The following is a 22,890-nucleotide window of genomic DNA, read 5'->3' as shown; positions in this document are numbered from 1 at the left end:
GCACTTGCATCCTTTTCCACATGTAGTCTTTGTTTTACTCTTCTTCAATGATTTCTATCATCCTTTATTGCCATAGATACATGTCCTGTCATCTCTATGCCCCAAAGCACCTAATTTTCTTTTCACTTGTATCTTGATTAATGTCTTCATAAGCTTTGCTTTCCTCTTCTTCATTGTGAAGTAGTTGCCCTGGAAGGCTATTTTGCTATGAAAACCTTTTTTTTTTTTTTTTTTTTTTTTTTTAAAAAAAAGGCATTAATTTCCACTTCTCCATTTCTCTTTGGCAATTTCAGATATTTTATCCTGATCTTTCTATTGATTTCCTTATTGTACACATAAGCCAGACCTTGCTTAATTGTTGCCATATCAGATGACTTCAGGTTCACAGGATCATAGAATCATAGAAAATCCTCTGTTGGAACAGACCCACAGGGATCATTGAGTCCAGTTCCTGGCTCCACAAAGGGCCTCCCAAAATTCAACCCCTATGTCTGAGAGCAGTGTCCAAAGGCCCTTGAACTCCAGCAGCTCCGCGCCGTGCCCACAGCCCTGGGCAGCCCGTTCCGCGCCCACCGCCCCCTGGTGCAGCGCCTTTCCCGAGCCCCTTTTCCCGCCCCTCCCCTGACGCAGCTCCATGCCGTTCCCTCGGGCCCTGTCGCTGTCACACAGAGCAGAGCTCAGCGCTGCCCCTCCGCTCCCTGTGAGGAGCTGCAGCCGCCATCACGCCTCCCCTCGGCTCCTCTGCTCTGGGCTGAGCAAACACAGGGTCCTCAGCCGCGCCTTATACATCTCTACCAGACAGAATGCTGTGCTCTTAATTGCCTAGAAATATTCTGTTTGGGTATAATTTGTCCTTTATTTCTGGTTGGTTAATTAGGACTGTTACAGGAAAGTCAACGAATTTTACCATGGCCAAACAGGTAGAGGCTTGCTGGAGGTGCTGCAATTAAACCGTTCAATTTTCAGTCAAATAACTCATTCTCCATCCTTTTGAAAATGTATCGCTAAGTCGTTAGCTTTATTGTCTGATACCCTTTTCTATTTCCTTTAAGAAAAATAACTGGTGAATATTTCTCAGCTTAACTACCAGTGAGTGGCACTGCTCAGGGAACAACTTTGTCCTGTGTAACTCAGCTGCCTGTGCCCTTGTATCCCAGGAGCAGCTACAGCTGCTGCTTTCCGTGCAAAGTAAAGACAGTGCATGAGGGGTCTTGAGGGAAAGAGCATATGCTAGGGAGAAGAGGGGACTTTTGGATTTCTTGCTATATCGTCATCAGACCAGACAATTACTTGCTGAGCATCCATAGGTAATCTGCACCTTACCAGCAGAGATCACTGGGAACCACTCACAGTTTGGAAGAAAGTTTCTCTCTGAAAGGTCTGAGATCCTGAAGGCTAATAGAAATGCAATTTGGGATAACACAAGGCATTGCAAATTGAACTAGAGACCACATTCCTGTCTTCTCCAGGGGCTGCTTCAGCCACATACCCTTGCAGCATTCACATTTTCACTTTTCCTTCTACAGTAAGCATATGGAGACTTCGACAATTTTTTTGATCGTTTAGTAAGGGAATCACCATCATGAAAACATCTAGAAGCATCATGCTGGGATATTAGAATTCTCTGCTTATTTCCAGCTAAGCTTTTCTCTGACTAAAAAGATGCATTTTATCGAAGAAAATCATTAAAGCCTGAAACATCATTCCACAATGCAATTCCCTTCCTACTGCAGTGCCAAGTGTGGGAATTAATATTTGCCAGCGTTTTGCCATGAGACTGACAGCATGAAAGAATAAAAAATAGCTACAGCTAGTTTCTAGAAGATGGGGATTCTGAGTTTACTGCAGGTTACATCGTAGCCAACTTATTTTGAGCATCTTAGTCCCGTTGAGTTCAATCCTGCTGCAGATTGAAAACATTATAATTGTATTAGGAATCATTTGCCAGATGCAAGGCACAGCCGCAGTGCAGCATGGCTGTTCTGGCTGCAAGCACTGGCTCATGGAGAGCGTGTGCATAGCTGAGCTCACCACCTAACTGAGGGTGAAGCTCTCTAATAGGCATTTGAAGGGTTTTGTTGTTATGCTGGGGAAATAAATAATTGTTTTTATCTGTGGAACACGGGGAGATGGTGAGAGGGACAGGGGGAGGAAATGTATTTCAGTTTAAAAGATCTTCAGACAGAAAAATGAGCAAAGGGCTCACTGTGATGCCAGGCATTTTGAAGATGGGCCTAAGGAACAGACAGACAGGCTTACAGGAGTAAATCCCATTTCAATTGTACTGCTGCAAGGGCAGAGAGAAACCGGGGCCTCCTCTCCGCTCAGGTCAAGCAGCTCCAGACAGCTCATACGGGGCCACAGAGCTGGGGGCTGACTGAGACAACTGGTTTACCACTGCTCTTTAAATCTTACCTAGCTTTGTCTATCTTGGGGTAGGCTAAGGCCTAGCACATGTATGTGAAATCCCTCTTTAAAAAATATCATGCCATCTTCATCAAGCACTGCAGATGCCTTCCCTTAGCAGCTTGTTTCCAGCCCTCACTATTAACATGCGTTGTCTAATTTCCTTTTCAGATGTATCTAGTTTCAGCTTTCAGCCATTCATCCTTTTCCATTAGATTAAAGGACTCTTTTCTCCCTATGAAGATAGTTATTAACTGCAATCAAGATCTTTCAGTCTTCTTTTTGATAAGCTAGACAAATTGTACTTTCTAAATCTCTCTCTCCACATTAGGTACCTTCTTCAGTCCTTGGCCCACTTTTGCAGTTCTCTGTGTCTCTCCCAGTTTTTCAGCATTCTTAGTGAAACGCAAGTGCTAAGGCTACACACTGCACATGCACATCAGCCTCAATACTGCCAGGAGAGGATAGCCAGCTGTTGCCTCTGTCCAGCAACCCACAACTGTCCACCCAAGGTCTCACTAGCCTTCTCAGCTACAACAGGGATTGAGGTTTTATCTTCTTGTTGTTTGGCCTCTAGATCCTTTCAGGAAAAAAAGCACCTAAAAAGAGCTGCCATTATTTTACCTTTCTTGGAGTTTAACTTTGTGTTTGGTTGTTTCTGAGGACAGCATACCCAGATGACCAAGTGACAGATCATATGGCTTCATTCTCTTTGTTATTTTACATGCTTACATACTTGCAATATTTCTGTAAGCTACAGATGTTATCAGCCATGATCCAATGTAGCATTTACTGCGAGTGAATAGTTTTAGGCCTAGAAGCAATCTCTGCCCACCCCTACTAGACACACCTATTTGATGATGGTGGCTTATCATCAAGTTGTGCTCAGAGAACATAGTTTTTAATAGTTCTTAATCTTTGTTTTATATGAGATTTATATAACTTACACAGTGGTAATGTTATGCCCTGCAATATGAAGCCAAACAACTTGAAATTCTTTTTTAATTACATCGATCCATATTTTTTATAAGCTAACTTGAAAGCTGAGGCAATATCAAAATGCTTATCTGCCCTGCAGCCTTTAATATTGCTGTGTTAGCTCAGCAGGTGGAGGTGATCTCCAGCCATAACAGTAGCAAGCACTGTGTGTATTTATTTACGCTGGCATTCTACCTACCTCATTAGCAGTGCAATTAAAGAGTCAATTCCAGAGAGAGAAACACCTCCACTTCAATTCACCAAGAAAGTTATGACAGTGCTAACACTGAGAAACAAACGTGATTTGTTAATAGGCATGTTTCTGTGCAAACATACGCATTTGCTTGATGATTATTCCCTTATCCACACACAGCGAAGATCTGCCTGTAGCAGATTTGTACTTAGGCATGGGAGAAATACTTGTCAATATCCAGGGAACTTTCACTCCTGCTTGAAATTGCAAACAGCACACTATTAACCTGAAGATGGCCAAAGGAGGCAAATTTGGCTAGAGTCTCCAGTGATGAGGATTTTACCATGGAGAGGCTGTTCCAGAGGTTGTTCTCACTGTAAAAAAAAATTCTATATCAAGGATTGTATTCATCGTTCCTCATCTTTTTCATGGAATCAGAGAATGGCTTGGGTTGGAAGGAACTTTAAAGATGATCTAGTTCCAATCCCCTGTCTTAGGCAAGGATACCTCCACTAGATCAGGCTGCCCAGCTCTATGTCCAACCTGGCCTTGAGTGCTTCCAGGGCTGGGGCACCCACAGCTTTTTTGTACCAGTGCACCACCTCTGAATAAAGAATTTCTTCCTTATATCTAATCTGAATGTCCCTTCTTTTAGTTTAAAAACATTACACTATGTCCTATCACAATGCTCCCTGATAAAGAGTCCTTCTCCAGCTTTCCTGTAGGCCCTTGTAAGTATTTGAAGGCTGCAGTGAGGTCTCATTGGGATCTTCACTTCTCCAAGCTAAACAAGCCCATCTCTCTCAGAATGTCTTCATAGGAGAGGTGTTGTAGCTCCCTGAGTATCATCGTAGTCATCCTCTGGACTCTCTCCAACAGCTCCATATCTTTCCTGTGCTGGGGAGCTCAAGTCTGGGTGCAGTACCCCAGATGAGGCCTCATGAGGGCAGAGCAGAGAACAATCACCTCCCTCTTCCTGCTGGCCACCCCTTTGTTGATGAAGCCCAGAATATTGCTGGTCTTCAGGGCTGCAATTGCACGCTGCTTTTGCTCATGCAAGCAGTTTTTGTCCATCAACATGGCTAAAGTCCTTCTCTGCAGGCCTGCCTTCAATCCCCTTACTGTGCAGCCTGTATTCATGTTTGGGATCTCCCTGACCCAGGTTGCAGGATCATGCAGTTGGCCTTGGTGAATTTCATGAAGTTCACACGGGCCCATCTCTCAAGCTTGCCAAGGTCCCTCTGTATGGCATGTGGCTCTTTCTGAAGAGAGCTTCTGTCCTCTTTGTAGTCACCATTCAAGTACTGAAATACTGTGATGAGCCTTAATACTACAAAAGGGAAGATTTACAATAAGTACCTTCCCAGAATACAGGGGTAGGAAGCAGCAAGTTTGCACTGAAATGCTCTCAAGCAGAAGCAGCTCTCCAGCAGCCACAAAAGGCCAGAGTACTTCCTCTGCATTTTGTGCACAGCTCAACAAGCTTGTGTTTCCAATGTGTTCCATGCTTTCTATTTTCTATCATCTGGCATAGATGGTCCTTTGTTGCACTGACTTTTCTGGATCCCATGTTTAGGCGCCCATCTTTCCCTCACACTGCAGGCTGCTGCTTATTGTTTCCTGCTTTGTGAATGCTTGATGGGGCTGCTTGGACCCTGCAAAGTGAATGATACATCATTTTGACACGATTGGGTGCCAACAACCCCAGAGCATTCTGGATCCCCATAGTAGTGCAATGGTGGGCTATGTCTACACTGGCATTTAATTATCAAGATCTTTATGGTTAGTTTTCACAATCACAAATCAGAAAATTTCCATCCAAGTGCCCCTTATTGAATATTTGAGTACTACTGTGACGATCTCGGGAAAACTGATGAGTTTTGTCTTTTCTCGGAGTCAGGAACTCCTTAGGCAATCATACAGATTCTCAAAAACTGCTGAACTGTTATTCTGAAACTTTAAAGAAAAAAAAAATGCAACCAGAGGCAGGAAGAAGTCACAGAGGACTCCAGCCCGAATGATTAAGGCTGTGGGTATGTATAAGTAACCACAAAGGGGAGCGTGCAAAACGCTCAGCAAAACGCACAGCAGTGCGCCCCACTGTGAGAGAAGCAGAGTGGGGCTCCTCCTGGACCCTACTGCTTCCCCCTGCTTCCCAGCTGCAGACAATCACCTTCTGATAACAAAGCTCCTTTTAGGAGTCCTTTTGTTTAAAGCAGCTGTGCAGGTTGCAGCCTTAGCATGCTTTCTGTACAGAAATAGGTAAAGTATGGACCTGAGGCATTCCCATTGAACTGGATGCCGATTTTCTTCAAGTTCCTTTGAAGTCTGCCTCCTGTTCCATTTCAGTGTTTCAGACTAACAGCTCTTTCTTATTCATCCATTGCTGCTAGAGCAAGAAGGGCGTTTCTTCCTTCACACATGCCAGCAACATGGCAGCTGTGGGCTGCAAGAAGGCTGGCAACAATCGACCTTTCCTAAGGACCTTTGGCTCTTGGGGGACTGAGTTTGTACAAGCTTCTATAAAGAAAACATCCAACAAAATCAGTTTCAGTTTAAAAGCATCCAGTATCCTAAACTGTTTTTGAGAAACCCGATCAAGTAGCAGCTCTTCCACCCTTCATGTCTGGCGTGTCCGCAGGGAGGGTTCTGCCACTCCATCACCAGGGTTTCTCCCCAGGTCACTGTGGCTGTGCAAGTTGTTGCCCACTGACTCGTTCTACCACTATTTATAAATAACTCAGAATTCACAGTGTGGGGAGCTTAAGCTAGGTCTTTCTCCCTCTGATGTGAGAAGTAGGAGTAGTCATACATTGGCTGTAGTGAAGAACAGCATTTTCCTTCAGTCTTCTGTGCACAGAATATACTTTGATTATAGATTTAATGAAAGCATTATGTTCTAATTTTGCCTTATAAATATGCACCTTTTAGAAGCCACCTCAATCTAATTATGTCTTTTTTTCTCCTGAGAAGACAAGGGATTGCACTGTGTCTGAATTAGAGTCAGCTACCCCAATGCCTCATGCAAGCCAAGTTGAATGAGTGCAGGGAAGAGGAGCATGGCAGAGGTTCCCAGCAAATGCTGTATATTCTACTCCCTCTACTGTTAGTATATGAAATTGCTGCTTGAAGAGAGAGCAAAACTTCTCCCTGAAGAAACACAGGTGCAAGGGAGCTGGAGCTGTGACACCAGCTGGCTGCCAGTTCGTTAGGCTCAGCACTCCGTCCTGCCTGTGCCAGCCTGCAACTTCAGGCGAGATGTAGCTGATCATCCTAGGGTTGAGTCTGAGTCATTACTTGCCTTTGAACATTTTTTATGATTGCCTACCTCAGGAAAGTGGTTTTTTTTACAGTAAGGTTGGTGAGGCGCTGGCACAGATTGCCCAGAGAGGTGGTTGATGTCCCATCCTTGGAAACATTCAAGATCAGGCTGGATGGGACTCTGAGCAACCGGATCTAGCTGCAGGTGTCCCTGTTCATTGCAGGGGAGTTGGACTAGATGATCTTTAGAGGTCTCCTCAAACAGCTCTATGATTCTGTGATTTGCTAATGGCAAGTGCTCAGTGTGGGGGAATTTACAAGCACAATATTGCTTTGAATGGCTGGGGCTCAGAAGTGTTTACAATTCCCAGATCCTGCTGAAGAAAGCAGAAAGAAGCCAGTGATCCCCAGAAATACAAGGTATTGGATGGGACACCAAGAGATCCATGCTCAGATGTTGCAGAGAAGGTGCTCATCCTCTGCAGTGGTGCCCTCTGTGGGCTGTGCAGGTCAGAAGAGAAGGACCATGGCTGTAGTATCTTATGGACAGAATCACAGAATCACAGAATCACCCGGGTTGGAAGGGACCTCAAGGATCATGTAGTTCCAACCCCCCTGCCTAGCAGGGCCACCAAACGTACACATTCAGATCAGGTTGCCCAGGACCCCGTCCAACCTGGCCTTGAACACGTCCAAGGACAGGGCATCCACAACCTCCCTGGGCAGCCCGTTCCAGGGCCTAACCACTCTCCTTGTAAAGAAACGGGGTGGAAACTCTCTTCAGGTTAATTATATTGGCTCTGATATTGAAGTGACGCATAACATTTATCCAGTACTCATCTAAATGAGTTTATTCTAGTCCTACATATCCATGATTCCTGATTTAGACTCATTTGAGATCTGAATCTCATGGTTAGAAAACTTAATTTGTCCTAGAATAGCCTGGTTTTGCAAGTGGGTATTGTAATGAGAGCCTTTCCCTGTATAACGTTTTTTGCTTTAGAAACTGATTACTCATGATTCCTATCAGATCTGAATTGCAGATATCTGGGGAGTACAGCACCAGGATATTTTTGATCTAAATAGCCTTCATATCTGTTCTACTGCAGCCCTCTTCTAAAGCAGACTTTATATTATAAATTATTTTATAGATTATGTATTAGGTATGACATAGAATCATTATATACTGTGTAAGTGCTTTAAAATTAATTTTTTCTTGAATGTGCCCATGTATGAATGAATTTGATGTAAGCCTTTCATTTTTATGCTCTGCTACAGAAAGCGTACAAAGTACAAACTGTAAATCAACCTCCACACTTGCTGGAGTGACTGCTCAGCTATGGAAGGAACTTGCTCAATATTTAAAGAAGATTTAGATGTAGAAATAATAATAATGTGTGCAATGGAGCTGACATGTAGTCTCAGGAATTCCCAACCTAAAACAGTGGGATTTGAGACATAGCATCAGTGTGCAGGTCCTACAGCTTTGGACTGGCTCAAAGAGGGGTGAGGAGATCATAGGGGTGCAATTGAGACCATGGCATTGTCTTGACCCCATACTGCAGGAGCAGTATTCACCAGCAGCCTTCCTATGTGTGGCCATAGGATGTCACAGAAAGTGGCAGTTTCAATGCACATGATGTTCAGAGATAGTGAGCAGTGTTTCACAGTAGCATTTGTTTTTCTTACTTTTATTAATTAGAAATCCCACGTGAGGGCATAACACAATTATTTATGGATTTGGGTCAAATTCAACACAGTTTTATCTGATAATTTGGACCCTGGTATTTGCTTCCCTCTTCTCTGCCAGGTGTACTGCTGATTGTTCAGAATGTGGGGCTCCAGCCCTCCCCTTCTCCAGGAAAGAGGACCTACCACTGTCCACCCTTTGAGAAGGTCCCCATTAATCCATCACACTGCCAGAGAACATGGGGAAAAGTGCCCCAAATGTATTCTTCCCATATAGAGGCTGCAGTAGTCATTGCCATCAGACGCAAACCCAACGGTACCATACCCACCAGGCTGCAGTCACTTTTAACACGTGCTCTTTCCCTTGCGACTACTAACAGTTTGTGCTGCTGCAGTGAAAATTAAAACAGGCGCCACAGGAGAGCTGGAGAACATCTTATTTTAGGCGACCTCTGGCTGGAGTTAGGGAACATCTTCAGTAAAAGAAAAGCCTTGGCTCAAATCCCTGCACGGAGCAGAACGTGGCTTTGACCTCAGTGAACACTCCTTCCTTTGAATACCAGGTCAGGGAAGAATAGCTGCCATCTGACTTCTCAGCTTTGTGCTGCCAGGCTTTTATAACTTGTCTCTCGAATTGTGTTTTGCTGATCTGAAATTTTCAGGATTTCATTTCAGAAGGCTGAAATGAATTTATTTTTTTTTTCTTCTGGTTTTGCTGCTGAACTAAAAATAAAACCAATGGTTGTTTCAGTTCCAGCAGTGAGACCCTGCGCTCACACTGCAGTGAGCAATACTGGGAATCCAGGGAGAACCTGAAACAAAAGCTACAACTTAAAAGGGAAAGGATCTAAAAGCTACCTGACCCAACTGCCGTAGAGATAAATATTGAAATTCCTGTTAACTGTAGTCTTTCAGCAGAGAGATCTTTGTCCCCAGTACCACAGGTGAGTTTACTGTGTAAGGATAAACCATATCACTCAGAAGGAAAAATAATGCACGTGAAAGGGGAAAGAAATTTGAGGACAGATTTTTTAAATATTGCACATGGATGATAACAACACAAAGGGATAAAAATAGAATATGTGATTAAACAGATTAAATCTAAACTTTGTTGTTCCTCTGGAAATAAGATTTGGTCAGAAAAAAAAGGTGTAAGAAATACAGTCTTTCATTTTATCAGGGTGTTAAATGGTGTGTTCCTATATGAACAGACACAATGTGCTTCTTTTATTTCATAGTTTGAAGGCTGTTTAGTAACTGAGGTAGTGGGGGCTCCAGCACCCCTGCATTGCATGTCTTAGACACCATCCCTGACATGTTTTGCACATAAAAGAGCTGCTTAAATGAAAGCATTATTAATACCCAGTTCTCATTAAAAGGACAATGCTTTTTATACTAGTAATTATTAATATTATTACTAGTCTATTGAGCCATCTTTACTTATTGAGCCATTATTACTATTTGAGCCATCTTAGTATACTATTACTTGGACAAGAGAGAGTGGGCTCAATTTGCAGCAGGGGAGGTTCAGATTGGGTATTCCTTCTCAGAAAGAATGGTGAGGTATTGGAACAGGCTGCTCAGGGAGGAGGTGGAGTCACTGTTTCTGGAAGTGCTTGAGGAAAGGGTAGATGTGGTAGTTAAAAATATGCTTTAGAGGACAGTACTAGTGGTAGATGGACGGTTTGATTAGATGATCAGGTCTTTTCCAACCTTAATGATTCTGTGATTTTATGGTACTGTTAATACGTACCTGCACATAAAATGTCGGATATTTTTATGAGATTTTTTTTCCCAGCAGGGAGTCCTTTTCTCCAAATGTTTGTATTAAAATCATGGCAGACCCACTGCTATGTGGTGCACTTGTCAGCCAGCCTTGCTGGTGGCTCTCTGTGGGTGCTCTGGGACGTGGGCAAGTACTCAGAGCCTCACACTTCCTGCAACACTGGCAGCTGTGTACCACCTGCTCTGATGCAGAAACTAAGTCAGTGCACCTCCTGTTCACCCTTTTCTCAGGCAGTGTGTGAGAAGGAGAAAAATACCTTTCCCTTCTCTCTCCAGGCTCAAGCAATGAAGGTTGGTCTGGCTTTAGAGTGCAGCTGTCCATCCAGCAAAGCTTTTAAGTGTGTAATTAATCCATCCTCATTTAGCAATGTGCAGACACAGCTAAGTTTTACCAAGTGTGACCTGGGAGTGTACTCCAATTAAGGCATTTTGGTAAGTGCTTTGGTGAGCAAGGTTGGGCAGCTGATACAGAAGCTCGGAAGGGCAATGGGAAAGGGGAGACAGACATCCATTGGCATCGAGGCAGAAGGCACTAAGAGGGCTAAGAGTCAGCCTCTGACTCAGAAAAGCTCACTTCTATTTTATTTATGGTTCCAATGTCACTTTCTCCAAATGACTTCACTGTATTATTAGAGTAGAGTTAATAACTGACCTCTTTTAACCTTTCTGAGATTTACTCAAGGAACATTGTGAAAGGCAACATTAATGATCTTTGGTGAAATTACCTAGCTTTTGTGGTGATTTCCATTCTCTCTCTCAAAGTTGTTGGAAATCCTTGATTCCACCCATGGAGAAGCAACTGAGACCTCTCTGGTGTCTTCCAGTGCCTCACGTGTTCATAGTTGGGATCTGACCCAGCAGTGCAGGGATGTGGAAGGAGACAGGAGGTGAAGTGCTCAGATTTAGGCTAACACTCCAATACCAGAGGCAAGTTTACAGGCAACCAAGACAGATCACAGGCCCTCCACTAGCACCAGGCTACACGAGTCAGGATTGCGTGACCCAAACATATGACCCAATATCAACAACACCTGCAGCAATATATCAGTTTTCAGGCAAGTTGTTTTCAAGAATTAAAACAAAGTGGATGGGAAGAAGGACAAGATTTCCATTGCAACGAGAAGAAATGAACAGGATAAGTAAAAAAGCAGTTTCCAACTTTGGAAAGATCGTGGTGGTGGAGGTGCAGGAGGAAGAGATGGAGGAGATGTCCCTGTTGGAGTGTGGAAATGGAGAGGGAGGAGAGCTGGGCTTCGTCAGAGATGTACTGAGGCTGTGAGTGGGGAAGGAAATCTTTCACTGCAGACAGAGAGGCAATGAAGGAAAAGAGGGCAAGATTCAATTATTCTGCATTTACACACTACACAATGGCTGCAGCTGTTCTTAAAGCTAATTGAAAGGGAAAATGCTTATAGAAATTAAAAGAGTTCTCAAGAATTATCAAGAAATGAAATAATGGAGCATAAAAACAAAGCTGTTGATCAAATCTGAATCTAAGAACAAGTGGCATTATTCTGTTACTACATAAAGGCCTCATCCCAATGCCAGGTTATTCAAGCTCCTTTTGCAAACAGCTGAAGAGCCCAACCTCCTCCAAGAGGCACTGCATGGGGCTGAGTCCCAACAGGGCACAGCAGAGCAGGGCACTCATCCAGATGTTGGTCCATCCCAAAGTGTGCACCCACATACTCCCTGATACCGCATCAGCATGTGAGCACAGCTGCTGCCTGCCTTTGGTGCGTGGGTGGTTAATTCACTGGTAGGTTGGAAATGTCTGATGAAAATGTCTCTGATGCTCTCCATTTAGAAACCTTTCCTCTGCAAAATGCTTCAAAGGGAAGATTCATTGCAGGAGATGTGCATAACCAAAAAGCACTGAAGATTTTATTGTTCAAGAAAAACGTATGAATTGCTGTCACCTAAAATAAGCAGCCAGTGCAGTTTGATGTATGGCAGAAACTTTCTGGGTGATACAAAAATAGTCCTTTGTATTAATCTGACAGGTCTGGCCCTCCCAGGCGTGTACAAAGCCTGAGTGCCGCTAATACCTTCTGATGATGCCTTGCTGAGTCACTATATCACCAGCTCCTGCCATACAGTCTTTGTCTAAATATATACGATGTGCTTCTCTAATTGCTGTGAGTGTAAAATAGGGCAGGCGAGGTCGATGCAGGTTTCTGTGGCTGAGCTGAGATGTTTAATTATATGGAACAAAATCTCAGCATTGTAAAGATTGCTTCCAGTACTGTTCTATGTTTCTTATGTCTTACTGCAAGATGTCTGTGGCTTTAACACGTTGAACTCTCTCCTTTTCCATCAGGAATAGAATTTCATCCTAAGAAACAAATTAAACATTTTTTGTACCAAATATGCTTGACCTAAAACTTTCCGCCTATTACTTCATAAATACTTTAAGATTACAGGGGCTCAGCTAGCTTAGTAAAGATGAATTGCATGTGATCCAGGGAATACAAGCATTCCATTAGTTATCCTTCTTTCAGTTGTGTCAGGCTTTTTGTGAATAATCTGCATGTTTAATCAATGGAGACTAATTAAGAAGACACGGCACGTTTTACTGTTGTTTTAAAACCTGTTTGTTGCCATAGGCAAGACATCGTCAGTATTTCTAGATGCAAATAATTATTTGTTATATACACCGTGGAGAATTTTACTGTCACCACTAACAAAGCTAAAAGAATATATAAACAGCAATACACAGATATGTAACCTGCAAAATTTGATAGTTGAGAAGAAAAGGATTATAACAAAATTGATTATTTCTTCCTCTAGCTCTATATTCAACGATCCCAAAGGACAAATGGTTCTCCTTACACTTGCTCCAGAGCAAGGCTGCTTTACATATCCAAATAAAAGCAGTCAAATGCTAAAATTGGTAATGCCAGTGTAAGTATGGACTTTCTTCAATGACTTTAATAGATTTTTTCTGAATTCACAATAGTAACAAAATATTTACCACTGTCCCTTTATACACCAAGTAATAGGGTAGTGTAAATGCTATTTAGGGCCACATCTGTCTACTTTATTCACACAAACAACTGCATTGATTTAAATAAGATCAATCAAACCAGCAGGATTCTCCCCGGCAGTGTCCATGTTAACAGCAGCACTGTGGGGTGAGCAGCTCGTGCTTGAGGCCCCATGTCTGCGCCAGCAGCATGGTGCAGGGAGGTCATTATTTCACCCAGCCTCCTTCTTGCCCCTGTGGTTATCAGCCAATTATCAGCTGGAACAGGCATAGTTGGGAAATTCACCTCAGAAGTATACTCCTCATCCCAATCAGAACATCAGTGTGGGCATATCCCTAGTTGGCCTCAGGCCTGCCGGTGTCTCATGTACATTATCCTGGTTTACCTAAGAAAAGAGAATGGGGACAGATCTTCCCAGTTCACCGGGTGCTGGATTGTTCCTATTACTGGGTTTGTATAGGACATACAATACACACACTTAACCTGCATAAAATCCTGTATTTTGGGATACAGACTGATGCAGGAATTATGGTATAGTGAGAGGTACATCACTCATAGAATGAGAGAATATCCTGAGTTGGAAGGGGCCCATAAGGATCATCGAGTCCAAAGCCAAGAAGGAGCTAAAAGGAGGAGAAGAGTTTTACATCTGAGCAAAGTAAATCAGTTGAGGGACAGAAATGACTCCTAGTATGGCTATGTGATGCTTATGTGCATACGGAGGGGAAATGTTCCTCAGCCTGATTAAAGTGTTGGCAGGAACGTGTCCTGCTGAGGAAAGCTGCTTGGGGCTGGAAGCGTGCTGGAAGTTCCTGAGGCTGGAATGGATCCAACAGCTCCCCCTGTATGTATCTGTGCTGACTGGGAGATAACTAAGCCTTTGTCTCCACAAGGATGGCAAAACTCAGCCTAGATAATAAATGCCTGGGCTCCCCTAGGCCTGCTCCATAGTGCCCATGAATGGGATTGCAGGCTGGACAGCTGGTGTGTCCCAGGGGGCAGAAAGAGGAATAGAAACATTGTTGGATTCCTGTGGGAAGCACGTGTGTCTGGGGAAAAGCAGGGCACGGGAAGAATGGATCTTTCATCAGTGCGTGCTTGAATAGGTTCTGGGTTTTCCTAGGACATTTCCCAAGTGTACCAAATTATTGTGGTGCTGCTGACTCATAACAGCTGCCACCCAACCTGCACCAAACATCAGCTCCACCTGGCTGGGATGTATAGGAAGGAGGCAGGCAGCAATTACCTGCCTACAGATGCTTCCATGTTCATCTGGCAGTGCAGAAGGAGCAAACTAATACAGGAGGGAAAGTAAAATGCTGACCATTTTATTTATTGGACAGAATATTTAACCTTTTTTTTTATCTTTTCTTTTTTTTTGCCCCCAGTATTATAGATGAGATAGATGCTTTGCTTTATACCGCAGTACTCAGCCAGTATGTGTATCCTTGCATGTCTGTTCCGTCTTTCATTGCCCAAATAAAGGCAGGAGCCAGTCCAACTCCTTGTTTTAAGAGACAGTCCAGTGACAGCATACATACAGTCACAGCTTCCAAGAAAGACAGAAAATCCAGCTGATTTGTTTTAAAAAAATAAAATAAAATCTTAAGCTGTGAAGCTTTAGAAAAGTTAATATTATTTTCATCAGGGCTGTGTCAGTTGTTCAACCATTCCATTTAGATACTTCCAGCTATTACTTCCAACTTCACTGGTGTATTTTACAGTTCTTCTACATTAAAAACAGCTAGAAGACATCTGATTCTATGTTGGCTATTTGTGATTCATATGTCAAGTCCAGTTTGAAATTCTTAAATTATTTTCCAAACAATCTTGGAGTGATATTGGAACCGCTGGGCTGTGTTTTTAGTTAACAAATGATTGCTTTGAGATCTGAGACTCTATTTTAGCATATCCTTTGAGACCACTGTGAAACAGTAGAAGTTTAGCCCAATTGATTGCTCTGCTGCTCCCACAGAAGAGCCTCGTTTCTTTCTCCCATGCTTGTTACAGATTTTTAGACGTCCAGCAGTATAGTACACAGGCATGCAGGCATACTTTTTTTTTAATATGAATCCTTTAGCTTGTAGGTGACTTTCTGTGTGTTTTCTCACTGGGCACAAAATGCTGTGTAAAGTTCTGTAAACTCACAAGAAATTACCTGAATATGGAGCTGAAGATACGTTCCTCTGAGTCCTGAAGTATCTGCAGGTTCCCTGTTGGCTTCCCCAGAGCACAGGGTGTGCAGGACCTCACCAGAACATAATCCTATGGATGCATAATTAGAAGCACAAGCCATGTCTGCCCTGCAGATCCACTGTGCACACCAGATTAGGTTGGGTTCTTTCAGACAGTGCCATTGTTTTTGGAAGTACAGTCAAAAATGACAAGCAGTGCACCAACAAGAGCTAGATAGTATATCTTTATTACTTTAACTTCTCATCCAGAAGACAAAATTCTGTAGACCTGTATTTACTGATGTAGTAACTGATGTGTTTCAGTGATCTTTCATCTCAATAACTGTTCAACGGTTCTGATTTGTGATTTTTTCTTTTTAATTTTACACCTTTATTCAAATACTTTTGAAGTAACGTGGTTAACATAGTGCTTAAAGTTGCCCACTGATCAAAAGATGTTACTGGGAGTTTTGATTCTGGCACAATAGCAAAAAAAATCAGCAACACACAGTAGTCCTTAAGATGACTTTGCTGTTTTGTGTTTATTTAAGTTCTGTCACTGTTTCTCCTCTGTTAATTGTATTTTTGCATCCACCTCCTTAGTAACCTGCTGAATTACTCCTGCCTTTCAGAAAGTTCCTTATCTGGTTAAATAGCAGCAGAAACCTGAATGATTCACACTCTCCCCACTGTAGTAAAAATATTGTTTACAAATCATACTACGATGTGCACAATCTCATTTGATTATACGTTAACTGTTCTGTTTTTCCCTCCCTACCTCACAGATGATGGAAATGCTTAAAACAAGTTAAGGTAGTATGACACAGACTAATGTAAGTGTGAGCATGGCATCCAAGGGACGAGCTGTGGAGTGCTTGCGCGCTTCTGCCAAAATATGTTGCATGGCTTTCTGCTGTTGTCTTGTGTTTCTGATGTTAGGCAGCATGTTCAGCAACATTTAAGCATTCATTTTCTTTTAATATTCCCAGCTCTTTTTTTTGTAGTCTTAATAAGTTGGTTTTTTTTCAGTAGCTTGTGGCAACTGCTTAGTGGCAAATCTGCAAACCGTGTGTGTTATTCTTGAATAACGTTTGGAAACACCTGCAAGGATCAGGGCCCAATTGGTTATGGCTGTTCAGAAACGTGCTGCAGTGTTATTTCAGTTTTCAGGCCAAATGGATCAGAAACAGTATCGACACTGCTCCTGTGCTTATCGCTGAAAAGCAGAAGCTCCTGGTTTGCTGTCTCCAAAATTCAAGCCTGATACTGGTGCAGCTGCCTGCTGCGTACCACTCTGCTATGCACATCTGTGCATTGCACTGAGAATGCTTTGTCAGAGCTATTCTGTTGTAAAGCATCTTACTTCATGAGACAAGTACCACACTGGAATTACGGATGTTGTGTTTTCACAGTATTCTTAAAAAAGACTCCTATGGACAAAGAGAAGTTACTGATACCACATCCCTGGAAGCACTCATGGCCAGGTTGGATGGGGCTTTGGGCAACCTGGTTCAGTGGGTGGCAACCAGCCCACAGCAGTGGGTTGGAACAGTGTGGCCTTCAAGATCCCTTCCAACCCAAACCATGCCATGATTCTGTGATTCTGAAGGTTATATTCTCCTGTGTTTATATATTTCTTTTAATCTTAGTGTTTATAACACTTACGAGGGTAACACCGATCAGTGTCTTGAAATACATTTATTCACGTGAGTGTTCTGGTGCTGTCTGGTAGTGAAAGGCAGAACTCAGTTATTCCTTGTTTGGATTCCTGTTCACCCAGGATTACCACTCATATTTTCAGTGTACTGTGAGTTCTTGTGATGAATATGATCAAATACTGACCTGGTTACCCGGCAAGGTAGTGGCATCCCCACCCTTGGAGATTCCCAGAACTTGACGGAACGTGACCCTAAGCAACCTGCTCTAGTTGGATCTTCCTTGAACACATTGCTGCACTCACTTCTAGAAATCCCTTTCAACTTATTTTTTTCAATGTTTCTGTAATTTCGTGTCTGCATTGGTGGAGAGTACAGTAAAGTCACCAAAATAGCTTTCACTATGCTGTAAATTATAATGCGAAGCCAGATCACCAGAGGTCAATGCACTGGTCACTGTTCCACTTTTCAGCATAATAAAATGTCGGTTATTTTTCTCAGTGTGCCCAGTTCAGCTGCTTGCTATCAAGCTACATTTGTAAGCATTTGCTGTGTTTTCTTATCATGCCACAAAACCATCACTTCACTCCATTGTACGCAATATTGTAATGTGTGGAATTACAGCAGGTGCTGTGTGGGAACAGAATGACTTTCCAGAAATATATCTATTTTTGAATTATCAGAGCTGTGGCAAATGACACTGACAGCCGTCTATGTGATGTTTTTATAGTTTATCTCAATTTTCTCATGTAAGATCTCTACCTCTATTCCTTAAGACGCTAATGATTAGACTGTCAGAGCTGAGAAAATCCACCTGGTGAGCAAGGTCACCTTCTCTATCCTCAGTAACAAAGGAAAACATCAGAAAAACAAGGCTAAGGAAATCCTAATTAACACCAGTGGTGAACAAAAACCTAGGGAAAAAGTAGAGCACACGATATAAGACTCTACAGAGGTAAGATTATTTTTTGAAATAGTAAAAGAAGCCTGGAAGCTGTATTTTCAAATACAGTTAATGCTGGGGATGTGTTGCAGAAAAACAAGGACTGTTATGTGATTGCACTGCCTCCCTTTCCTGGGTGAGCTCCCACAAGCAGTCTGACTCTGAAGCTCAGCTACGACCCCAGTGACCATTACTACTGCCAGGCATTCAGCTCTTCAAGTCTTGCTTTGCTGTGCCACTATGACAAGAAATATTCCCTCTTCCCACAGTGCTCAGATAACCATTTTTCTTCTCATTTTCTTCCCCTAGTCTTCTCTTGGTTCAAAATTCAAATTACCCGAACTGGGCTAATTCCCGCTGATTGCCACTGCTTCCTCTCAGTCCCAGCCCCCTATTACAGGATTGCTCCCACCAGCTGACTCTTAGGCACCAGTGCCTGGCAGATAACTGCTGATGTGTGGAATGCTTCTGCCTATTCACACCTATAATCCATGTGTTTGACAGCCATCTCCTAACTCAGTCCTCTCTGGGTGCTGTGACAGCCCGGCACTGCTGGAACAAGACTGGTTTCCCCTCTGATTCTCCTTGCATGACAGAGATGTCCTCAACTCTTTTCTCTTATCTTACAAGTCCGAGGAAGTGCTCCATAAAGGAGAGAGGGTATTTTTGTCTTCTAGCAGCTGTATGGGTTCAATAGCACCTGAAACTGTGTTTCTTTCCCTGAAGGGGAGCTGCCACTTTCAGAGAGGATTAAGGACAAATCAGGGCAACGTATCAGAAGTGCCATTGGTGCAATGAGCTTACCCTGGAACAAGGAGTGGTCTGCATGACCTCCTGAAGTCTTCTCCTTCTAATTTTTTGTTCACTATTGTGTTATTTTAAACTATGTTAACAACTGCAGCTGCAGAATTTAAGCACCACATTAAATGCCTGCACAATGAGTGGCGGACACCAGGACACCAACTAATCAGCAGGAGAGGACAGACCTGTGGAACTGCTGCAGGCTGTTGAATGTCACCATCTCTCTTCTATGCACATGCTCACATGGGTGTAGGTTGGCGTTACGCAGTCAGACAGCTTCAGTAATGTCCACAGAGCCAGCCAACCTGTCTAAAGGTTGTCTTCAGAGTCTTTCATAGAATCATAGAATGGCCTGAGTTGAAACAGACCACAATGCTCATCTAATTTCAACCCCCCTGCTGTGTGCAGGGTCACCAACCACCAGACCAGGCTGCCCAGAGCCACATCCAGCCTGGCCTTGAATGCCTCCAGGGATGGGGCATCCACAGCCTCCTTGGGCAACCTGTTCCAGTGTGTCACCACCCTCTGTGTGAAAAACTTCCTCCTAATATCTAACTTAAACCTCCCCTGTCTCAGTTTAAAACCATCCCCCTTGTCCTATCACTCGTAAACAGACGTTCCTCCTCCTGTTTATATGCTCCGTTCAAGTACTGAAGGCCACAATGAGTTCTCTCCAGAGTCTTCTTTTTTCCAGGCTAAACAAGCCTAGTTCCTTCAGCCTTTCTTCATACTCTTGGCTGTCAGCAAAGCCATTCATTTGTTAATTGGTATTCTCAAAACATAAGAGCATAACCTAACCACACCTGGCTGAAAAACTTGTGCTAAACTAGCCTATACTGACCAGCATATCCCTCTTTTTCTGGTGCTTCCAGCTTAGAATCACAGCTGAGTTATACTCCAGTCCCAACAGAACACTCTCTCACATCTTCTTCTGCAAACCCTGTTGCCTTGGTTGGTTTCCCTTTAAGCCTGAGAAAACCCATCCTTCACCAGGTGCTCAGCACAGTTATCTTCTCCAGTTATATCCTTCTGAGCAAATGACAGGAATAGTTTTTCTTTATTACCTGCAGCACAGTTTTATCCTTCATGTGAAGGCTAACTCCTCTGAAAGTCATTCCCAGAATATCATCATTGATCAGAATTGCCCCCTATAATTTCATTCAACCTTCAGCTGTATGCAGCTCTGCCCATATCAGATTAGGTGTCTGGCTTCCAGCATTCTCTCCATTATCTTTCACTAAAAGAAGCACATACACTAGGATTTCCCACAACACCTTCTGGGCTTCCCAGGCAAAGACACAGCTCCTCACAGTGAGTGTCAACATTGTTTCCCTGCTCCTTGCTGTGTCCAACAGCAGCAGTGAGCATCAGCCAGTGCTCTCCAAAGCAATCATACTGTCCAGCTTTCTTGCCTACTTGTTTTCTTCCTCTGTTCTGTGTGCTTAGATATTCTCTGCACCATGAACCTAGGCTTATCTTGAGTGGGACATTTCTTAAGTCTCTTCCTGGCAGTCTTTTTCTGCTTGGTATTTATGTTGGCCTCTGTCATCTCCACAAGACCTTCTGTCCCAACATTTCCACTCGATCCATCTACTCATGCTTGTTCAGGCCTCTGCTCCCTCACCTTTGAGGGCCTGGGATCCAGTAATAATAAAAAGGATAATTCATCCTGTCCTCCTCTGCTCTTATCGGCCATTTTACAGCACTGTACCAATCTCACCAGCACTGCCAGTCCTGTGTGATCACAAGCTATGGAGTAAAGAAGAGTACACGTGAACAGGCACAGCTCCCCACTGGCACAGCTCCCTTCTTCCTGATTTTCATATCTTTGCAACTTAAAAGAATGTTACTTTTTAACTTGAAGCTAAACTTGGTCCTGTTCACTCATTTTTGAAAATGTGGCTATGCCTAAAGAAAGCAGCACAGTCCTGGTCAGTGTCTTAGCCTATCCAGCACACTAAAATGGTGTCAAGGGACCTGAAGGAGCTTTACGGGGGATGAGAGAAAGGCTGGACTCAGCTCAGTGAAGCACATTCATTCCCAGAAGAATTTAAGGAGCCATAATGAATTCAGCAGGATGGTCCATGGACAAAGAGGTGCTCCTGTCTAAGTGGTTTGCTGGATGGATGCCACAGACCAAATTGCTCCCAAAAGCACATGGGACAGCTAGGAAAGCAAAATTTCCCCTGTGGAATACCAATGTCTTCCTTGCCCAAAGCCTTATTCAGCCTCCTGACGTGTGAAAATTGCAGGGTCTTTATCAGTGACAGCGTAAAGCTCAGCTGACCTCAGACCTTCATGCAGCAAAGCACTGTTATGATCTATCATTAAGGCTGGCCAACTTTTCTGCATCACGAGTCCCCAGAATGCCCGTTTTCCTATGGCCCAATGGCTATAAGACATGACAATCTGTAGTGGTACAAAGATCTTGGGATAGTTTATAGAGAAGGGCAGGGTCCTGTCCCACACTCACTATAAAAGGCAATTCAGTTGGATTCACATCTGAAGCCCACATGGCTTGGCTGTGCTGGTGTCTGCAGCTCCAAAGCTTATCCTGCCACAGGCATTCCTGTGCCAGGAGGATGCTGTCAGTCCTATAGGAACCACAGGGCGTAGGAACCAGAGTTGAACCTCTCACTGCATCTGGGCAAGTGATCAGAAGCTGTATGCTGTCATAGGGGTTGCATTCGTGTTATATCATTGCCATGGAAATCCTTCTTTCATAATGACAGCAAGCAATATCCCTCCTCTGCACTGAGACTGCCCAGAGAATTCGACACACAAGAGGGCAAGAAACCTTGACAGAGCATTAGCATTTTATTATCCTGGCAATGCATTAACCTGGAAAATGATTATATACAAAGTGAGCTAGAAGTGGGTAATGCTGTTGCACACACTGCCTTACCTGTCTTCCTGGTGAATGGCTGTTCGGGATTTTCTAGCTGTCCAGTGTCTCATCTTTAAAAGTGTTTTCTTAAATATATTCTTGAAATATAGTCTTAAAATGTATTTCCATTTTGTAGTCCCACTGGCAATCACATTAGCATCATGAAACCTCTTAGTCACAGCACTTTCAGCAGAAAATGCTCTCTGGAAAACTAGAGACAAAGACTGCATGCTGCTGCCAGTGGAACAAGGTGTTCTTTTCCCTTTCCACATTTCACTGCATGTTCTCTGGAAACCATACTTCCTGATAGAGACAACCAACTTCAACAGACTTTGAGCAATGTATATAGTAGTTAAAAGGTTTTTCCCATCTCTAACCTCTGTAATGCAACTACAAAAATAGAAAAATACAAGAATTTTTCCCTGTAAGTGAGATCTGGCCACAAATGTAGTCTTCACTGGAGAGGGAAAGGTGTCTGAAGGTAAGGAGGACATTCACCTCTGTAACTCCCTTCATCAACCAGTGAGAAAAGGCAGCAGGTTGTTCTGATTTTGGCACTGGCTCAGGCCACAAAGAGCACCACCATCTGGATGCCAAGGAAATGCAGAAAAAAACAGTTTCACTGAAATGAAGACATACAGTTATCTTCAGTCTACTATATATTAAGGGGAGTGCAGTCATTCTCCAGAATGCCTGAAGCCAGCTCTGAAAGCAGAGCTCATATATTCTCAGAGGTGCTTGAGCTCAGATCGGCTTTGAAGGGGAGAAAATATTGCTTCCATCCAGTTCGTGCCAGAGGAGAACTTAAGAAGTAAATCAAAGGACACTAGGGACAAATCTTTGATAAAAGCATATCAAAACTTTGTTTAATTTGTTTGCACTGCTGCTGTAAAGCAGACTCACCGGAGACAATATGATCTATAAATGGAATTTGTTACTAAATCAGGACATGACTTACTGGAAGGATAAGTAATGATTTCATCTAAGTCATTACATCTCCCTATCAATAGCACATCTCTGTGGGGAGTGTACTCACCTCCGGCTGAATACTGTATGATCTCTGTAGGACAAAGTCTGTACACCTGACTGAAGGACACGATAAACCCAACCACCCAAAAACCAGTGGGTCAA

The 22,890-nt window shown here is 43.2% G+C and overlaps 1 protein-coding gene across 3 annotated transcripts in view; it reads left to right on the top strand.

The window, feature by feature from the left end:
* The window catches only part of LHFPL3 (LHFPL tetraspan subfamily member 3), a 234,177-nt gene that overhangs the window by 185,423 nt on the left and 25,864 nt on the right, over nt 1–22,890 (top strand). Inside the window, exon 3 of one of the 3 annotated variants that reach the window (XM_052680922.1) lies at nt 16,259–16,286. The exons of 1 other annotated variant lie outside the window; for it this stretch is intronic. In XM_052680922.1, coding sequence (XP_052536882.1) covers nt 16,259–16,275 — 17 coding nt within the window. In that variant the 3' untranslated portion in view covers nt 16,276–16,286. Of the gene's footprint in view, nt 1–16,258; nt 16,307–22,890 lie in introns of all 3 variants that reach the window. One more of the 3 variants, XM_052680921.1, reaches the window with a different exon arrangement.

The sequence above is a fragment of the Tympanuchus pallidicinctus genome, unplaced genomic scaffold, assembly GCF_026119805.1.
Source record: "Tympanuchus pallidicinctus isolate F22 unplaced genomic scaffold, pur_lepc_1.0 scaffold19, whole genome shotgun sequence".
Classification (NCBI taxonomy): domain Eukaryota; kingdom Metazoa; phylum Chordata; class Aves; order Galliformes; family Phasianidae; genus Tympanuchus; species Tympanuchus pallidicinctus.
Note: the sequence above shows the minus strand (reverse complement) of the source record. Positions and strands in the feature narration are given on the sequence as shown.